Genomic DNA, 22,190 nt, shown 5'->3' with positions numbered 1-22,190 from the left:
TGCTGGATTACACAGTGGTTAGGTTAGAATACACTTATCAGTAGAGACTCTCTCTGCTACATCTTCCTCATTTTCATCACTGCTTTCTCCTCCACTGGCTTGTTGCTGTGCATTTACAGCCATCTGCACAATTTCTGAGTCAGTATAATGATAAAATTTGAGTCAGTACGTATAATGATGAAATTTGAAATTATGCTAGTCAAAATTAGTGCCAGATTACAGATGGAACTGGATAACTGATTGCCGGATTAGTGATGGCCAACCTGTACTAAAACATGCTTTTATAAAATCAAGAACAAAGGGTAACAAAAAAATAAAAAAAATCTCCTCTATTAATTAATCAATGGAAAATACAGGAATTATAAGGATTATTTTTATTATTATTATTCTAACACTCATTAGGGGGGGCACTAAACCCACAGGGGTCATACAGTACCAGTAGGGATGGGAGTCATTCAGGAAAGGGAGATTGGGTCCAACATCTACCCCCTAGAGTATTAGCTAAATATACAATTGACATACCTTACTGTGAGTGCCCCACCCCACCCCACCAGTGATCTGTCTAGTTCAGTATGACAAATGCAGTAAATAAAACACTCACTAAGGAAAGGAAGAATATTCCTTCTACAGCCAAACAAGAAATATACAATGGATAAACACCTCTCACCATGAATTATTTGTTATATATAATTCACAGTGCCAAGATGCAGGTAATCTTAATGCTGTTATCTTGCTGCACCTTGGAACTGTGATATTTTTTTTTTCAACAAGTGAATTATATACAAAGAAGAATTCACAGTGAGAGGTGTTTGTTCACTATATATTTCTTGTTTGGCTGTAGATGCAATACTAAAAATTATTAAGAAACATACTCATGCTCATGAGAAAAACACAAAGGATTCACAATTCTGCCAGAATTCTCAACACTAAACAAGCTTCTGTTTCACACTGTTTCACAATAGTATCTCCCTGGATGGTTGCAATTTACCAACCTATGACCTGGTGTGTATTTCACACCAATATGACCAAAAGCACTAATACCTCCCTGGAAGGTTGCTGTCTTCCAACCTACATTCATATGACAGGACAATATTACCCATCTCTCCTGGAAGGCTGCTGTTTAGTAGCTATTACTCAGTGTGTGTTTCACACTAATATGACAGGACAATAATGCCTCCCTGGACAGTTGCTGTCTACCAACCTATTACCTGGTATGTATGTCTCACACTTATCTGACAGGACCTACAGTTCTGAGGAAATACCAAATCAGAACAATGTTATTTCTCAAAGAAAGAAAATGGAAATTTTATAAATATACTGTATTGTGCATTGCTATACCATTATTTTCTACTAAAACAACTTAACAATATAATTACCAGTATATACATTCACTGAAAAATATAATCAACAGTAAAAAGTATAAAATAAAATAATTTAATTCATTAATCAGTCGGTTTTACCTTGCTGTGACACATTAAAGCTAGTGAGGCGTTGTCGCAAAATAGTATGGTCAGTGATCTTGAAAGGACAACCATGGGCATCACCTGGCCCTATGCTCATCATAATGATCTTCATACAGCTATAAGGAGTATAATCTGTCCTCTTGCCTTCTTTTCCGTAGTTGTATCGAACATTGTATGCATACTGTTTCTCAAACTGTGGATGACAGGCATGGTATTCATGAAAAGAAGTCACTGGGTTTTTATGACAACAGAAAATATGGCATCATGCACCAGTTAGGAATGTGAAAACTGTGGCAAATAATTTACATTTCTGGCTAGTGTATAAAACATACAACATATACAAGTGCAGTGGTACCCTGAGTTTCGAACTGCTCTCAACTCGACCAATTATGTAAGTGTATTTGTGTAAGTGTGTTTGTAAGTGCATTTTTGGGGGTCTGAAATGAACTAATCTAATTTACATTATTCCTTATGGGAACAAATTCATTCGGTATTGGCCCTCAAACAGCATTCTGGAATGAAACAAGTTCAAAACTTGGGGTACCACTGTACAGTCATACCCTGCTTTACATCATTTTGGCTTACAACCCAGTTGTGAAACTTCTTAATTATTTAATAAACTATGTGGCTACACAGCTTAAATAATTCCCAACAATTAAGCTAGTTAACTTTTAAACATATCTCCAACTATAGATACCCATATATCAAAGTTAAGAAAAGAAAATCAAAATTTGAATAGATTACAGTATGTAAAAATTAAATGAGGTAGTAGGTTGGTAGACAGCAACCGCCCAGGGAGGTACTACCGTCCTGCCAAGTGAGTGTAAAACGTAAGCCTGTAATTGTTTTACACGATGGTAGGATTGCTGGTGTTTTTTCTGTCTCATAAACATGCAAGGTTTCAGGTACGTCTTGCTACTTCTGCTTACACTTAGGTCACACTACACATACATGTACAAGCATATGTATACACACCCCTCTGGGTTTTCTTCTATTTTCTTACTAGCTCTTGTTCTTGTTTATTTCCTCTTATCTCCATGGGGAAGTGGAACAGAATTCTTCCTCCGTAAGCTATGCGTGTTGTAAGAGGCGACTAAAATGCCAGGAGCAAGGGGCTAGTAACCCCTTCTCCTGTATATATTACTAAATGTGAAAGGAGAAACTTTTGTTTTTCCTTTTGGGCCACCCCGCCTCGGTGGGATACGGCCGGTGTGTTGAAAGAAAGAAAGAAGATATATATATTCTAGGTAGTAGGTTGGTAGACAGCAACCGCCCAGGGAGGTACTACCGTCCTGCCAAGTGAGTGTAAAACGTAAGCCTGTATTTGTTTTACACGATGGTAGGATTGCTGGTGTTTTTTCTGTCTCATAAACATGCAAGGTTTCAGGTACGTCTTGCTACTTCTGCTTACACTTAGGTCACACTACACATACATGTACAAGCATATGTATACACACCCCTCTGGGTTTTCTTCTATTTTCTTACTAGCTCTTGTTCTTGTTTATTTCCTCTTATCTCCATGGGGAAGTGGAACAGAATTCTTCCTCCGTAAGCTATGCGTGTTGTAAGAGGCGACTAAAATGCCAGGAGCAAGGGGCTAGTAACCCCTTCTCCTGTATATATTACTAAATGTGAAAGGAGAAACTTTTGTTTTTCCTTTTGGGCCACCCCGCCTCGGTGGGATACGGCCGGTGTGTTGAAAGAAAGAAAGAAAAAATTAAATGGGTAACAACTAAAAATTTCCATACTTTGTTGGTTTACATACTGAAACTGCATCAAGCTGGCTTGATGCAGATGGGGTATCAGTCAGGGACTACCAGAGAGGGTAGACCAAGATATGCTTGGTGCTACAGACACTGGAACTTACAATTTTTCTTATGACAGACTAAATACTGACAACAGGACAGGACACCATGCTCCTATAACCGCAAATAGATACTGTAATCACCACTTCAGTTCATATATATCTCCTTAAAAGTCTGGAAACTATAGGTATTACATACTTATGCAAAATGCTTATGACTGAAGTAGTAATGAAACTAATAAATTTTTACTGGAATTCATACCAAAATGCTCACTCAAACATGATGGACTATGATACTCTATGGAAAGACATACCTTATCTATGTCCATGTTCTTAGTAAAATGGGACCTCCAGAAGTAGAGAGCATCCTCTAAGCTCAATCCTGCTGCTTTGAGGAATAAGCCATAAGTAAGACGTCCACCGTGGCGCAAGTGGTGTGTAGTCCTTAGTGTGTCATTTAGCTGACGCATGCAGAGTGGAAATGACTTGGTGGCGAGCTCATCAATCATATCAGGGGTTATGTGAACACCATCTCCCTTTTTCTTTTGTGTATAGTCATTACCTGTGTAACGTTTGTCGAAGTCCTGCAATAGTTTCATCAAGCGTTCGTCGTCTTCTAACTGTGGAAGTGCTCTATATGTTATCTGCCAAGAAATAATTTATTTAGAGAATGTATAATTAATGAATTATTGTGTACTGAAAGCAGGCATTTAATAACTATTACAGTATTAAATTCACAAAAAATGCTAAACCCATGTGAGTAACTTACTGCTGAGATGCTGTTTGACTGTTTAGCACACATTTTTGCATATAATACAATAATAATAATATACACTGAGAATCACTGGAATTCTAAACTGCCTATTGTAATACCAACAAATGAATAAAATTCTGATTTAAAAAAGAGTACTAGCACTTACTGCAAGTGCATGGGAGAGGTTAGTTCTGAAGGCAGTTGAAACTAGAGTAACCAAGTCGGTGTCAGGGACGTACACATAACCTCCATGTAAGTAAACTTTTCTTTGTCTCACCAGCTCCAGGGCTTCTGTAAAAGGCACCTGAAATAACAAGTGCAAATCAGGCTGGATCTATCAAAAGGCACTATGTTCTGTGTACATATTGTAGGTGCATGAAAAAGAAGTGACAAAAGACCTCATTAAAAATTAAATAACAATCATAAACTTAAATTTCTTTTCCTTTAACCCAAAATGCATCCCTTAAAATTGAAGTGTACCACAATATTGTAAAATCAAAATGGATTAAAAATGAGACAATATAAAATATGAAGCTTGTATCAGAGTCAATAGCCCACCTCCCTTCTTTTATCTCATTATTATTTTTTTTTTTTTTTTTTTTTTATTAACACATCGGCAGCAGACCAGCTGCAATGAGTTTTGAGAGTTAGGAATGTATAGTTACTAAACTACATTACAAAAGTGAGGGGTGGGGATGTTACAACTCAGTAGGTGAACAGTAGACAATCACAAACCAATGTTGACCCACTAGTTATTAACCAGAAAGGGAGCTAGAATAAGTGATAGAAACTGTTTTTGTCTCTGGATCACCTTTCCTTGGTGGGTAATGGGCAACGAGTTAAAAACTAAATACTCATGAACCTTACTTTGTAGAAAGTTCGTCCCTCCATCATATCACCACTGGATATGTTGTATGTTCCAGCTATCAAATTTTCTCTTTCCATTTGTACTTCCTCTGAAGACATCTGAAAGATACAGAAAAACTTACAGCTTAGAAATACAGCATATTACATCAGAAAGCATTATCATTCCTATTGGCTAAATGCTCCTGTGCTGCTACTGAGTCAGCCTTAGTTAAAACTCTGGTAACCTTGCTGAGTGAGGAAAGTGATCACATTTAGAGGTGGGCCTCGGTTTACAGTGCTTTGCTTTATGGTGTTTCGCTAATGCAGCACTTTCAATTATACCCATTCTTCATTTATTCAGATTTCCTACAATAAATATAATTACCACTCACTATAAGCTAAGGATGAAAATATTTTAAGGTAAGTAATGTGTGTACTGTATATGCATTTTAAAGGCCTAGCTCTACCGCTCACTTAATATATGATAGTGTAAACATGTTATCAGGCTTTTATATACATACATTTGAAAGTGAAAAAAGTTCACATTTTGCTTTACAGCATTAGCCCAGAATCTAACCTGCGGTATAAGTGTGGCCTGCCTGTACTTTCTATTATCATTTGATCACTATACATTAAACATTAAATCAAAGATGCTTCACATGGTTTGAATGAAAGACAGGAAAACAAAAGTATCTGACATCACACAGTAGAGATCTGTGGAGCGCATTTATTGAATATTTGAATAAACAAACCCACACAACACTTGAGCACAAAATACACATAATATCTACAGCAATGTAGCTACTGTCTGTTTACTAACCACCGCCATAAAGAATAAAAGTTGCAATACAATGGCTTTATTTGTGTTGAGTTTTATTTATGTTCATAGATTTCATTATTAATTTTATCTGTAGTAGCAGCAGTTGTGATCTTTAAATATCACAACAACTACTACTCCAATATCATGGATGAATATGATGTGATGTCACTTCCAACAACCTCAGAGGTATACCTTTGATATACACCTTTAATGAGTTCCGAGAGTCTTTCTATTCCTGGAGCCTGGCCCACGGCTGGGCTCGTCTAGTGCTAGCCTGGTCAACCAGGCTGTTGCTACTGGTGGCCTGCAACCCCACACATCCATCACAGCCTGGCTGATCTGGCACTTGGTGAAAGTACTTGTCCAGAAGATTTCTATACTTATCCCAGCAGTACTTCGGATATTTTTTGGTAAGATGTTGAATACTCTGGGGCCACAGACAGGGGCTGCTTTTCACTGAGTTTATTCTGCACTTCTTTCCATATCTGTCATTTCAGTATGTTACAGCAGTGTGCAGATTTGGGACCAGGTCCTTAAGTACTCTCCAGATATATTTTATCATGTATCTCTCCTCCACTCCTGCGAGTAAATACAGCCTCTCCTCACTTAATGACGGAGTTCTGTTCCAAAGACCATGTCGGTGAATGAATTCATCGCTAAACAAGGAACATACTATAATGGTAGTGGGTTTGTGTTAACCATCTTTGATATTGTTTTAATGTCAACTTTGCATCATTTAAAACATTTCTGGTATATTTTTGAATGTTAATACAGTAGTGTACTGTCTTTTTTGTAATAAACAGAATAGAGGAAATCAGCTCTAATATATGTACATTTATTATAGGTTGTAGGTTGGTAGACAGCAACCACCCAGGGAAGTACTACCGTCCTGCCAGATGACTGTGAAACAGAAACCTGTAACTGTTTTGCATAATGGTAGGATTGCTGGTTTCTTTTTCTGTCTCATAAACACGCTAGATAACAGGGATATCTTGCTACTCCTACTTACACTTTGGTCACACTTCACAGACACGCACATGCATATATATATACATACATCTAGGTTTTTTCTCCTTTTTCTAAATAGCTCTTGTTCTTCTTTATTTCTTCTATTGTCCATGGGGAAGTGGAAAAGAATCTTTCCTCCGTAAGCCATGCGTGTCGTATGAGACGACTAAAATGCCGGGAGCAATGGGCTAGTAACCCCTTCTCCTGTAGACATTTACTAAAAAAGAGAAGAAGAAAAACTTTATAAAACTGGGATGCTTGAATGTGCGTGGATGTAGTGCGGATGACAAGAAACAGATGATTGCTGATGTTATGAATGAAAAGAAGTTGGATGTCCTGGCCCTAAGCGAAACAAAACTGAAGGGGGTAGGGGAGTTTCGGTGGGGGGAAATAAATGGGATTAAATCTGGAGTATCTGAGAGAATTAGAGCAAAGGAAGGGGTAGCAGTAATGTTGAAAGATCAGTTATGGAAGGAGAAAAGAGAATATGAATGTGTAAATTCAAGAATTATGTGGATTAAAGTAAAGGTTGGATGCGAAAAGTGGGTCATAATAAGCGTGTATGCACCTGGAGAAGAGAGGAATGTAGAGGAGAGAGAGATTTTGGGAGATGTTAAGTGAATGTATAGGAGCCTTTGAAGCAAGTGAGAGAGTAATTGTGGTAGGGGACCTAAATGCTAAAGTAGGAGAAACTTTTAGAGAGGGTGTGGTAGGTAAGCTTGGGGTGCCAGGTGTAAATGATAATGGGAGCCCTTTGATTGAACTTTGTATAGAAAGGGGTTTAGTTATAGGTAATACATATTTTAAGAAAAAGAGGATAAATAAGTATACAAGATATGATGTAGGGCGAAATGACAGTAGTTTGTTGGATTATGTATTGGTAGATAAAAGACTGTTGAGTAGACTTCAGGATGTACATGTTTATAGAGGGGCCACAGATATATCAGATCACTTTCTAGTTGTAGCTACACTGAGAGTAAAAGGTAGATGGGATACAAGGAGAATAGAAGCATCAGGGAAGAGAGAGGTGAAGGCTTATAAACTAAAAGAGGAGGCAGTTAGGGTAAGATATAAACAGCTATTGGAGGATAGATGGGCTAATGAGAACATAGGCAATGGGGTCGAAGAGGTATGGGGTAGGTTTAAAAATGTAGTGTTAGAGTGTTCAGCAGAAGTTTGTGGTTACAGGAAAGTGGGTGTGGGAGGGAAGAGGAGCGATTGGTGGAATGATGATGTAAAGAGAGTAGTAAGGGAGAAAAAGTTAGCATATGAGAAGTTTTTACAAAGTAGAAGTGATGCAAGGAGGGAAGAGTATATGGAGAAAAAGAGAGAGGTTAAGAGAGTGGTGAAGCAATGTAAAAAGAGAGCAAATAAGAAAGTGGGTGAGATGTTATCAACAAATTTTGTTGAAAATAAGAAAAAGTTTTGGAGTGAGATTAACAAGTTAAGGAAGCCTAGAGAACAAATGGATTTGTCAGTTAAAAATAGGAGAGAAGAGTTATTAAATGGAGAGTTAGAGGTATTGGGAAGATGGAGGGAATATTTTGAGGAATTGTTAAATGTTGATGAAGATAGGGAAGCTGTGATTTCGTGTATAGGGCAAGGAGGAATAACATCTTGTAGGAGTGAGGAAGAGCCAGTTGTGAGTGTGGGGGAAGTTCGTGAGGCAGTAGGTAAAATGAAAGGGGGTAAGGCAGCTGGGATTGATGGAATAAAGATAGAAATGTTAAAAGCAGGTGGGGATATAGTTTTGGAGTGGTTGGTGCAATTATTTAATAAATGTATGGAAAAGGGTAAGGTACCTAGGGATTGGCAGAGAGCATGCATAGTTCCTTTGTATAAAGGCAAAGGGGACAAAAGAGAGTGCAAAAATTATAGGGGGATAAGTCTGTTGAGTCCTAGGTAGTAGGTTGGTAGACAGCAACCGCCCAGGGAGGTACTACCGTCCTGCCAAGTGAGTGTAAAACGTAAGCCTGTAATTGTTTTACATGATGGTAGGATTGCTGGTGTCCTTTTTTCTGTCTCATGAACATGCAAGATTTCAGGTACGTCTTGCTACTTCTACTTACACTTAGGTCACACTACACATACATGTACAAGCACATATATGCACACCCCTCTGGGTTTTCTTCTATTTTCTTTCTAGTTCTTATTCTTGTTTATTTCCTCTTATCTCCATGGGGAAGTGGAACAGAATTCTTCCTCCGTAAGCCATGCGTGTTGTAAGAGGCGACTAAAATGCCGGGAGCAAGGGGCTAGTAACCTCTTCTCCTGTATATATTACTAAATGTAAAAGGAGAAACTTTCGTTTTTCCTTTTGGGCCACCCCGCCTCGGTGGGATACGGCTGGTGTGTTGAAAGAAAGAAGAAGTCTGTTGAGTATACCTGGTAAAGTGTATGGTAGAGTTATTATTGAAAGAATTAAGAGTAAGATGGAGAATAGGATAGCAGATGAACAAGGAGGCTTTAGGAAAGGTAGGGGGTGTGTGGACCAGGTGTTTACACTGAAATATATAAGTGAACAGTATTTAGATAAGGCTAAAGAGGTCTTTGTGGCATTTATGGATTTGGAAAAGGCATATGACAGGGTGGATAGGGGGGCAATGTGGCAGATGTATGGTGTAGGAGGTAGGTTACTGAAAGCAGCGAAGAGTTTTTATGAGGATAGTGAGGCTCAAGTTAGAGTATGTAGGAAAGAGGGAAATTATTTCCCAGTAAAAGTAGGCCTTAGACAAGGATGTGTGATGTCACCATGGTTGTTTAATATATTTATAGATGGGGTTGTAAGAGAAGTAAATGCGAGGGTTTGGCAAGAGGCGTGGAGTTAAAAGATAAAGAATCACACATAAAGTGGGAGTTGTCACAGTTGCTCTTTGCTGATGACACTGTGCTCTTGGGAGATTCTGAAGAGAAGTTGCAGAGATTGGTAGATGAATTTGGTAGGGTGTGCAAAAGAAGAAAATTAAAAGTGAATACACGAAAGAGTAAGGTTATGAGGATAACAAAAAGATTAGGTGATGAAAGATTGGATATCAGATTGGAGGAGGTGAATGTATTCAGATATTTGGGAGTGGACGTGTCAGTGGATGGGTCTATGAAAGATGAGGTGAATCATAGAATTGATGAGGGGAAAAGGGTGAGTGGTGTACTTAGGAGTCTGTGGAGACAAAGAACTTTGTCCTTGGAGGCAAAGAGGGGAATGTATGAGAGTATAGTTTTACCAACGCTCTTATATGGGTGTGAAGCATGGGTGATGAATGTTGCAGCGAGGAGAAGGCTGGAGGCAGTGGAGACGTCATGTCTGAGGGCAATGTGTGGTGTGAATATAATGCAGAGAATTCGTAGTTTGGAAGTTAGGAGGAGGTGCGGGATTACCAAAACTGTTGTCCAGAGGGCTGAGGAAGGGTTGTTGAGGTGGTTCAGACATGTAGAGAGAATGGAGCAAAACAGAGTGACTTCAAGAGTGTATCAGTCTGTAGTGGAAGGAAGGCGGGGTAGGGGGTTGGCCTAGGAAAGGTTGGAGGGAGGGGGTAAAGGAGGTTTTGTGTGCGAGGGGCTTGGACTTCCAGCAGGCATGCGTGAGCGTGCTTGATAGGAGTGAATGGAGACAAATGGTTTTTAATACTTGACGTGCTGTTGGAGTGTGAGCAAAGTAACATTTATGAAGGGGTTCAGGGAAACCGGCAGGCCGGACTTGAGTCCTGGAGATGGGAAGTACAATGCCTGCACTCTGAAGGAGGGGTGTTAATGTTGCAGTTTAAAAACTGTAGTGTAAAGCACCCTTCTGGCAAGACAGTGATGGAGTGAATGATGGTGAAAGTTTTTCTTTTTCGGGCCACCCTGCCTTGGTGGGAATCGGCCAGTGTGATAATAATAAAAAAAATAATATTTAGGTATGATTCATACTAGTCAGGGAGCCCGTCGTAAGTCCTAGTTGTCGGCAAATGAGTAGTACGTTGCCAAGTGAGGAGAAGCTGCATTTAAGACTAAGACATTCCCGGTAATGTAAATGCTTTATTGACGCAATGTGGGCGGTATACATTCTCTGTATTTGTTCCAGCTCTGATACTTCTCCTGCCCTGAACGGGGTCATCAACACCGAGCTATATTCCTAATGATGGAGCATGAGCAATTTGAAGAGTGTTACCATTAGCATTATATCCCTTGTTTTGAAGGTTCTCATTACCCATCCTATCATCCTCCTCCTGGCTGTCATGACCTTTGTTTTTTTGTTCTTTGAAAGAAAGGTCAGCTGATGTAATTATTCCCAAGTCTTTCATGTTTTCCTTTTGTTCTATTCGACAGTCTGCTTGAGTTTTGTATACAGTTTTTGTTTTGAGTTCTTCATTCTTTTCATACCTAAGCAGCTGGAATTTATCACCACTGAATGTCATGTTGTCCTCCACTGCCCACTGTTTGCATCTTCCTGTAATTTTTCAGTATCTTCTACTGAAGTGACTTTCATATTTATTTTATTGCATCTGCAAATGATCATATAAAACTGTGATGGGTGTTTTTATCTATGACTTCCATAAAGATAAGAAAAAGCAAAAGTGCCAGGACAGTACCTTGGGGAACTGAGATTTTTACCTCACTGATGCTGTATTTTGTTGTTTACTACTGTACTACTTGTGTTGTGTGTGTTAGGAACCCGAAAATACATCTGCCTACCTTCCCTGTAATGCCTATAGTACTCATTTGTGTGTAATCACCCCATGATTGCATCTGTCAAATGTTTTTTAAAATCTGTGTATATCACTTCTGGGTTTTGATAGCCTTCCGACACCTCTTTAATAGTACTGCCATAGAGGTTCAATAGCTGTGACAGGCATGCTCCGCCTGCTCTAAAACCATGCTGGTCTGGGTTATACCAACTGTGTTGTTACATTATTATTATTATAATAAAAAAGAAGTGGTAAACCTACAAGGGTCATACAGAGCAGCGTGCGCTGTTACATTTTGTATTCTGACATTCACAACTTGCACATCTGGGAACAAACTCTTGACAAAATTTAAATGTGTGTCTTTCCTTTCTGACCTATCTTCTTGTTTTCTCCCCTTTTTTTCCTTAGTTAGCTAACAGCCGACTTGATAATGGTCCAGGACAGTCTAAAACATGGTCAGGAGTTTCCTCTTCAATGTTTGTTTTATTTGTGAACTGCAGATCAGTATTGTAGTTAATCAGTTAAACTACTCACCTACTTATTTAGTAAATTCTTGTAATGCAGAGGGAAGGACTGAAAAATATATAACATTAAGATATAGCTGCAAATTCAGAAAACTGATATAATTTTAATACACTGGTCAGCTGTGTGACAAGCTTAACATTTCCTTAACTTCCTATGTACAGGTAGTTGTAATTGTTTAATGTCTTAAAATGTATGATAGTAAAAGATATCACTGCTGGTTAGAAAGGTACTTGTGATATATTGTGATGAAAGGACTAAATAAGTTTTGTTGTATGTAGATGTTAGTAAAACTAAAATTAATGAAATGTTATACTGGAAATGAATAAATTTTTAACCACAATAATAAAAAATAACTGCAGTAAAATAATGAAAAATTACAGATTACATCAATTACTAACTGGTGTAAAATGCAGGTTATTAATGGCCATGAAGTTTTTAATGTCCACTCCCTTCTTAGAACAGTGGAGAAGGCGAGCACGAAATAAGTCCGTCTCGTGAGTGATAAACCACCGTCGGAGCTCCTCGGTGCGACTGTATGCCAGACGCAGAATAAAGTGGGATACATGGTCACGTCTTCTTGCTGCCTCAATTTCATCCATTTTATTGGCTGACATTTTATCCTGTTGAAGAAGTTAAAATTAAGCCACAATTCAAGTAAAACAATATCTCTCCAAAACAAACTACTCTTTCATATTGTGTGTCATGTGACTCCCAAGGTAAGATAGGTTATACTGTATTCATCAGGTGGATAAAATGGGTAATGCAAAATATTTTATAAACTATAACGGCATTGGTAAGAATAATTTCCTTTCAGTTCTCACTTTTCAATAAGGCACAAATTTTTTTTTCCTACTACAGCAGATATTTTGTATTAAATATGGGTAACCCAAAGAAAAAACATTCATCACCCATTCATTAACTACTTTCTCAGAAGTGCATGGAAGTAATAATTAAAGTAACCTTCCACACTGCAAAATCTCCACCCATTTGTAAGAGTGCAAGTGTTATAGTTCCCTCCAACCCCCAGAAATCAGTTATCTAAAGTATTATTATTACTAAACTTAAAAAGAAGAATAACTTTTGTTTCTTCTTTTTCTGGTCACCCTGCCTTGGTGGGAGACATCCAGTGTTAAAAAATATTATTATTTATTTTTTTTTTATTATCACACCGGCCGATTCCCACCAAGGCAGGGTGGCCCGAAAAAGAAAAACTTTCACCATCATTCACTCCATCACTGTCTTGCCAGAAGGGTGCTTTACACTACAGTTTTTAAACTGCAACATTAACACCCCTCCTTCAGAGTGCAGGCACTGTACTTCCCATCTCCAGGACTCAAGTCCGGCCTGCCGGTTTCCCTGAATCCCTTCATAAATGTTACTTTGCTCACACTCCAACAGCACGTCAAGTATTAAAAACCATTTGTCTCCATTCACTCCTATCAAACACGCTCACGCATGCCTGCTGGAAGTCCAAGCCCCTCGCACACAAAACCTCCTTTACCCCCTCCCTCCAACCCTTCCTAGGCCGACCCCTACCCCGCCTTCCTTCCACTACAGACTGATACACTCTTGAAGTCATTCTGTTTCGCTCCATTCTCTCTACATGTCCGAACCACCTCAACAACCCTTCCTCAGCCCTCTGGACAACAGTTTTGGTAATCCCGCACCTCCTCCTAACTTCCAAACTACGAATTCTCTGCATTATATTCACACCACACATTGCCCTCAGACATGACATCTCCACTGCCTCCAGCCTTCTCCTCGCTGCAACATTCATCACCCACGCTTCACACCCATATAAGAGCGTTGGTAAAACTATACTCTCATACATTCCCCTCTTTGCCTCCAAGGACAAAGTTCTTTGTCTCCACAGACTCCTAAGTGCACCACTCACTCTTTTTCCCTCATCAATTCTATGATTCACCTCATCTTTCATAGACCCATCCGCTGACACGTCCACTCCCAAATATCTGAATACGTTCACCTCCTCCATACTCTCTCCCTCCAATCTGATATTCAATCTTTCATCACCTAATCTTTTTGTTATCCTCATAACCTTACTCTTTCCTGTATTCACATTTAATTTTCTTCTTTTGCACACCCTACCAAATTCATCCACCAATCTCTGCAACTTCTCTTCAGAATCTCCCAAGAGCACAGTGTCATCAGCAAAGAGCAGCTGTGACAACTCCCACTTTGTGTGTGATTCTTTATCTTTTAACTCCACGCCTCTTGCCAAGACCCTCGCATTTACTTCTCTTACAACCCCATCTATAAATATATTAAACAACCACGGTGACATCACACATCCTTGTCTAAGGCCTACTTTTACTGGGAAAAAATTTCCCTCTTTCCTACATACTCTAACTTGAGCCTCACTATCCTCGTAAAAACTCTTCACTGCTTTCAGTAACCTACCTCCTACACCATACACTTGCAACATCTGCCACATTGCCCCCCTATCCACCCTGTCATACGCCTTTTCCAAATCCATAAATGCCACAAAGACCTCTTTAGCCTTATCTAAATACTGTTCACTTATATGTTTCACTGTAAACACCTGGTCCACACACCCCCTACCTTTCCTAAAGCCTCCTTGTTCATCTGCTATCCTATTCTCCGTCTTACTCTTAATTCTTTCAATTATAACTCTACCATACACTTTACCAGGTACACTCAACAGACTTATCCCCCTATAATTTTTGCACTCTCTTTTATCCCCTTTGCCTTTATACAAAGGAACTATGCATGCTCTCTGCCAATCCCTAGGTACCTTACCCTCTTCCATACATTTATTAAATAATTGCACCAACCACTCCAAAACTATATCCCCACCTGCTTTTAACATTTCTATCTTTATCCCATCAATCCCGGCTGCCTTACCCCCTTTCATTTTACCTACTGCCTCACGAACTTCCCCCACACTCACAACTGGCTCTTCCTCACTCCTACAAGATGTTATTCCTCCTTGCCCTATACACGAAATCACAGCTTCCCTATCTTCATCAACATTTAACAATTCCTCAAAATATTCCTTCCATCTTCCCAATACCTCTAACTCTCCATTTAATAACTCTCCTCTCCTATTTTTAACTGACAAATCCATTTGTTCTCTAGGCTTTCTTAACTTGTTAATCTCACTCCAAAACTTTTTCTTATTTTCAACAAAATTTGTTGATAACATCTCACCCACTCTCTCATTTGCTCTCTTTTTACATTGCTTCACCACTCTCTTAACTTCTCTCTTTTTCTCCATATACTCTTCCCTCCTTGCATCACTTCTACTTTGTAAAAACTTCTCATATGCTAACTTTTTCTCCCTTACTACTCTCTTTACATCATCATTCCACCAATCGCTCCTCTTCCCTCCTGCACCCACTTTCCTGTAACCACAAACTTCTGCTGAACACTCTAACACTACATTTTTAAACCTACCCCATACCTCTTCGACCCCATTGCCTATGCTCTCATTAGCCCATCTATCCTCCAATAGCTGTTTATATCTTACCCTAACTGCCTCCTCTTTTAGTTTATAAACCTTCACCTCTCTCTTCCTGATGCTTCTATTCTCCTTGTATCCCATCTACCTTTTACTCTCAGTGTAGCTACAACTAGAAAGTGATCTGATATATCTGTGGCCCCTCTATAAACATGTACATCCTGAAGTCTACTCAACAGTCTTTTATCTACCAATACATAATCCAACAAACTACTGTCATTTCGCCCTACATCATATCGTGTATACTTATTTATCCTCTTTTTCTTAAAATATGTATTACCTATAACTAAACCCCTTTCTATACAAAGTTCAATCAAAGGGCTCCCATTATCATTTACACGTGGCACCCCAAACTTACCTACCACACCCTCTCTAAAAGTTTCTCCTACTTTAGCATTCAAGTCCCCTACCACAATTACTCTCTCACTTGGTTCAAAGGCTCCTATACATTCACTTAACATCTCCCAAAATCTCTCTCTCTCCTCTGCATTCCTCTCTTCTCCAGGTGCATACACGCTTATTATGACCCACTTCTCACATCCAACCTTTACTTTAATCCACATAATTCTTGAATTTACACATTCATATTCTCTTTTCTCCTTCCATAACTGATCATTTAACATTACTGCTACCCCTTCCTTTGCTCTAACTCTCTCAGATACTCCAGATTTAATCCCATTTATTTCCCCCCACTGAAACTCTCCTACCCCCTTCAGCTTTGTTTCGCTTAGGGCCAGGACATCCAACTTCTTTTCATTCATAACATCAGCAATCATCTGTTTCTTGTCATCCGCACTACATCCACGCACATTTAAGCAACCCAGTTTTATAAAGTTTTTCTTCTTCTCTTTTTTAGTAATTGTATACAGGAGAAGGGGTTACTAGCCCATTGCTCCCGGCATTTTAGTCGCCTCATACGACACGCATGGCTTACGGAGGAAAGATTCTTTTCCACTTCCCCATGGACAATAGAAGAAATAAAAAAGAACAAGAGCTATTTAGAAAAAGGAGAAAAACCTAGATGTATGTATATATATATATGCATGTGCGTGTCTGTGAAGTGTGACCAAAGTGTAAGTAGGAGTAGCAAGATATCCCTGTTATCTTAGCGTGTTTATGAGACAGAAAAAGAAACCAGCAATCCTACCATCATGCAAAACAATTACAGGTTTTTGTTTCACAGTCATCTGGCAGGACGGTAGTACTTCCCTGGGTGGTTGCTGTCTACCAACCTACTACCTATATTATTATTATTATTATTATTATTCTTGCACTCATGTTAAGCACAAAGCCAGTAGGGTCATACAGCGCTGTACCTCAGAGGAAAAATGAAGGTGGGGATGGGAAGAGAGATGAGGTTAAGGGAAAGGATGGAAATTACAGATGATGAATCAAATCAACGTCAGTTAGGTAGCAAAATTGTGTATGTGTGAGTAGCAAATACCATTATAGGTCAGTCAGGATAAAGCAAAATTTATTTTCTATATTATATAATTTGATGCTTTATATTTTTCTATCATGAATGGAGAAGCTCAATTTTTGTTATTTTTTATTATTATTATTAGGATATTGGCCTGAAAAAGAAAAACTTTTACCATCATTCACTTCATCAGTCTTGCCAGAAGTGCACTTCCACTAGTCATAAAACTGCAACATTAACATCCCTCCTTCCAAGTGCAGACACTGTACTTCCCATCTCCAGGACTCAAGTCTGGCCTACCAGTTTCCCTGAATCCCTTCATAAATATTACCCTGCTCACACTCCAACAGCAAGTCAAGTCCTTAAAACCATTTGTCTCCATTTGCTCCTATCTAACAAGCTCACACATACTTGCTGGAAGTCCAAGCCCCTGGCACATAAAACTTCCTCTACCCCATCCCTTCAACCTTTCCTAGGCCAACCTCTGCCCTGCCTTCCTTCCACTACAATGCATTTTGGGCAGTGGACAAAGTATGTTCAAAATATTAGAGGTGTATGAAATGAAGTTGGCAACTCTGCGATGAATAGTAACCTATCTCATAAATGTCCAATAAAAGCAACATTTATGTACTATACATGAAATATACTTTAAAATTTCCAACCAAAAACTACCACAAAATATGCTTTTAAAATTCCAACTAAAAACTAAAATTTTTTTTACTGGTAAGGCAATACTGAAAGTGAAGTAGGTAGTGCTACAGTGCAGATATTATGGATGTGGGATATGATTGAAGGTTATTTCAATAAGTCCACAAAAAAGTTCCAAGCACAATTTAAGTGATTTTTACCAATCAATACATCTTGTAGAACATGAAGCTGTAAAGAAATGAAGGCAGATAAAAGATTTATGGTATGAACAAAGCAATATACCATCCATCTTATTTCATAATTCATGAAAAATACGTTTGTTTATTTACGTACAGCAGTGTGAATAAAATACTTGTTCTTTGCAAAATCATCATAGAGTTTGTTCATCCAGTCATCGGAGGTTTTAATTTGGCCACTGAGGTTCAAGCGTTCAACAGACCTCAAAACTGAAAGAATATACAGAATATATATATGTGCTGAGTATTTTGGTTGGCAATAATTTATATAATAAACTAATTATTTTATTTTTATATATTACTTTAAACCCATAGACAGGAAAGTGTCTTCCCTAAAAACCTTAATAATTCAGGTGATTCACTTTCAGGGTAATTAGAATACTATACAGTAATAGGAAAAATAATTAATTTGTACATTTACATTACTAAATTAAATAAAAAAAGAACAGTATTCAATAGAGTACTCCAGTCACTCATATTGTTAGGTATGATGGAAAACTCACAGCTATCAGATGACATTAGTCAGAGATAAGTAGGTCATGTCACACCACGAAAAATTACAAGAACAGCATAAGCTTTGCAGCACCAAATGTCCATCATATGAAGCTGGAATAATGCAAACAGAGCCTGGGGTTATAGGAGGTAATCAGGTTTAATCCAAGGAAGGGAAGATGGTACTGCCAATTCCCTGAACCCAATCTGCACAATATCTACTTTTCAAGTAAAGTATTGGAGTGATGCTAAATTATGTTTCAGAAATTGAAACTTTGAAACAACCCGGCTAGGTTGAAAATTACTGCATTATTATTATTATCATGGAAAGAGCTAAACCTACAGGGGCCATGCAGCACCTTTGAACTGAGATGTATATGTAATTATGTACATAGTAAATTGTTAAACCTGTAGGGATCATACAGAGTCTGGGGAACGAGATGTAATCAGCTTTGAACCGAGAATGGGAAGGGTAGCTCCAATCACCAGCACCAAGCACTGTCCTTGAAGAGAAAGATTATTGCAGTGCAGTACTGTATATATATTTTGGATGTGTAATTCTGCCATATTCTAAAATGATCCTTCATGAAAAAACTGACAGTAAAATGTGAATCAATCTACATGATAATAATGATGATGGCTAATTATTATGATTAATGATGATAGGGAGAGTGGTGCAGATATTGGCTGGTAATGCTAAAACGGTAGACCTGTTAGCAATGCTGATTAGAAAATAAAAATGACAGTAGTAAAAATCATAGTTGCAGACTGTACTGGCTCTAATATATTACTATCTGGAGTCTACCTGGAGAGTATTCCAGGGATCAATGCCTCCGAGGCCTGGTCCATGACCAGGCCTCCTGGTGGATCAGGGCCCGATCAATGAGGCTGTTACTGCTGGCAGCATGTAGCCCAACGTATGAACCACAGCCCGGCTGATCCAGCACTGACTTTAGGTATCTGTCCAGCTCCCTCTTGAAGACATCCAGGGGTCTTATTGGTAATTTCCCTTATGGTTGGTGGGAGGCTGTTGAACAGTCTTGGGCCCTGGACACTTATTGTGTTTTTTCTTAGTGTACTAATGGCACCCCTACTTTTCACTGGGGGTATGTTGCATTGCCTGCCAAGTCTTTTGCTTTTGTAGGGAGTGATTTCTGTGTGCAGATTAGGGACCAGTCTCTCCAGGATCTTCCAGGTGTAGATTATGATGTATCTCTCTCGTCTGCACTCCAGTGAGTACAAGTCAAGTGCTTCCAGGCATTCCCAGTAGTTAAGGTGTTTGATGGAACTTATATGAGCAGTAAAGGTTCTTTGTACATTCTCTAGATCTGCAATTTCACCTGCCTTGAATGGAGATGTTAATGTAAAACAGTATCCAGCCTAGAGAGAACAAGTGATTTAAAAAGGATCATCATTGGCTTGACATCTCTAGTCTTGAATGTTCTCACTGTTCATCCTATCAGTTTCCTCGTAGATGTGATAGTGGCACTGTTGTGATCCTTGAAGGTGAGATCCTCAGACATTACCACTCCCAGGTCCTTCACATTACTTTTCCGCTCTACTGTGTGATTAGTTTGTAGTATACTCAATTCTAACTATTATTTCCTCCAGTTTTCCATAATGGAGTAGTTGGAATTTGTCTTCATTGAATATCATATTGTTCTCCGCTGCCCACTGGAAAACTTGTTTTATATCTTCTTGGAGATTTGCCGTGTCCTCAATGGATGACACTCTCATGCAGACCCTAGTATTGTCTGCAAAAGATGATATGGTGCTATGGTTTACATCTCTGTTTATGTCTGACATGAGGATGAGGAACAGGACAGGGTCAAGTACTGTGTCTTGTGGAACAGAGTTCTTCACTATAGCAGCTTCCAATTTAACTCTTTTTACCACTACTTTGTGTTCGATTTGTTAGAAAGTTGAAGATCCATCTGCCTACTTTGCCATTTATCCTTTTAGCATGCATTTTTTGTGCTATTACACCATGATCACACTTGTCAAAGGCTTTTGCAAAATCTGTGAATACATCTGCATTCTGTTTGTTTTCCAATGTATCCATAGTGGTCCAGTAGTTGCTGGAGGCATGAGTGCCCTGCTCTGAACCCAAGTTGCCCTGGATTGTGCAACTGTTGGGAGCCCAAGTGGTTTTCAATCCTGCTTCTTAGAACTCTTTCAAAGATTTTTATGATATGGGACATTAAAGCTATTGGTCTATAATTCTTAGCTATTTCTTTGCTGTCACCTTTATGGAGTGGGGCTATATCTGTTGTTTTTAGTGATTGTGGAATCTCACCTGTGTCTATGCTCCTTCTCCATAGCATACCTAGGGCCCATGAAAGGGGTTTCTTGCAGTTCTTAATGAACACAGAGTTCCACTGTTCATTTTGTGAATACAGCCTCTCCTCACTTAGCGATGCACTCATTTACTGACGCCTCAGACTTACGAGGGGCTCTCTAACCAGTATTCACACCTAAATAATGTACATGTATATTAGAGCTGATTTCCTCTATTCTGTTTATTTCAATATACAGTACACTACTGTATAAACATTTAAAAATATACCAGAAATGTTATAAGTGGTGCAAAGGTGACATTAAAACAATATCAGAGATGGATGACACGAACTCACTACCATTATATTATGCTCCACACTTAGCAACAAATTCATTTAATGATGTGGTCTTAGGAACGGAATTCCGTCATTAAGTGAGGAGAGGCTGTATTTTAGTTCATTACTACTGCAAACTGCTTAGCTACCAATATGTTGGAACCCAGTCCCTTGACCCATTATATGCATCTGTAATCTTTTGACTAACCCACAGGCAGGGTATGGGGTGCATAATAAAACTATCAAACTTCTATATAAAAATACATAATGTCTCCAAGGACACATACCTGATGCTCTCAGGTATCATATATATATATATACAGTGCTTACATTTCTATTTCCTTTAGCAGGTCTGCCAGACAAAGTCAAAGCATATAGTATTTTCTATACTGTTTTCTTTCAGCATAATTGGATTGTTACACAATTGAGCTGCATTTTAATTTACTAAAATTCTGGAATAAACACATTACTAGATTTGCTTACTCTTTAGTCTCTCAATGGCCATCTCATCAAATTCTGCCAGTGATACAAATCCTGCAGGTGGTGATGAGTAGAACTGGAGATTGCAGGGGTAAGATGTTTCAACTTCTATTCTCCGGCTTTTGCGTACTTTTCGACCCCCGAATTCCATCCTGTTTTAATTTGAAGTGAAAAAAATTATTGCTTCGCTTTTGTAAACGAAATGCAATGCTAACATAAGCTTATTTTATAATTAAAGAAACTATACACAAAATTGCAAAACAGCAGACTGATAGACAGTAACCATCCAGGAAGGTACTGTAAAGTACTGTACTGTCCTATTACTTTAGTATGAAACATTATCCTGGCACTGTGTAGCACTCTGGTAAGCTTGCTGGCCTCTACTCTAAGACTTATGAATAATGAATGCAGAACGGTAAATAAATCATACAACTTTTACTTACATCACGTATCTGATTAGTTTCACTTCCCTGTGTTTGTTAATAATTCTCTTATTCCTATAACCCTGTACTTTCTTTTCAATTTAAGAGGCCTGGCTTAAGGCCAGACTCTGGGAGTAATGATACTAGAATAATTAACAGATTAGAGTATGTCACTATTTTTTTTACCTCTACATAAATATCCACCTGAACACTCCCCCTGTTAGTCTAAGTAGTACTAATTACTCATTTTATACCAAAACCAGAATTCAACGAAAGATGTTACCTATGATCCATTACCTTTGAAGGAAAGCTTTCTTATTTTCTGTTAGGAGTAAATTAATTTTTGGTAAAAGTGTTTTATGTAAAATGGTATAAAACACTTTAAGAAACTAACTTATCATATTAAAATGACAATCTTAGGTGATAGTTTTAGATAATATTGTACTACTGTACAGCAAGTGCAAACTCAAATGTATTATTTTACATAAAAGAACTCA

At 38.5% G+C, this 22,190-nt stretch overlaps 2 protein-coding genes across 5 annotated transcripts in view; one reads left to right on the top strand and one right to left on the bottom strand.

The window, feature by feature from the left end:
• Positions 1-22,190, top strand: part of LOC128694345 (uncharacterized) — a 396,715-nt gene that overhangs the window by 34,228 nt on the left and 340,297 nt on the right. The window lies entirely within an intron of this gene.
• LOC128694335 (DNA primase large subunit) overlaps positions 1-22,190 on the bottom strand; it is a 29,086-nt gene that overhangs the window by 5,329 nt on the left and 1,567 nt on the right. Inside the window, exons 2-8 of the mRNA XM_053784430.2 lie at positions 21,275-21,423; positions 17,785-17,897; positions 12,283-12,504; positions 4,889-4,987; positions 4,188-4,325; positions 3,582-3,911; positions 1,461-1,656 (exon numbers count right to left, since the gene is read on the bottom strand). Coding sequence (XP_053640405.1) covers positions 1,461-1,656; positions 3,582-3,911; positions 4,188-4,325; positions 4,889-4,987; positions 12,283-12,504; positions 17,785-17,897; positions 21,275-21,422 — 1,246 coding nt within the window. The 5' untranslated portion in view covers position 21,423. The remainder of the gene's footprint in view (positions 1-1,460; positions 1,657-3,581; positions 3,912-4,187; positions 4,326-4,888; positions 4,988-12,282; positions 12,505-17,784; positions 17,898-21,274; positions 21,424-22,190) is intronic.

The sequence above is a fragment of the Cherax quadricarinatus genome, chromosome 43, assembly GCF_038502225.1.
Source record: "Cherax quadricarinatus isolate ZL_2023a chromosome 43, ASM3850222v1, whole genome shotgun sequence".
Lineage (NCBI taxonomy): Eukaryota > Metazoa > Arthropoda > Malacostraca > Decapoda > Parastacidae > Cherax > Cherax quadricarinatus.
This window is presented reverse-complemented; position numbering and strand designations above follow the sequence as displayed.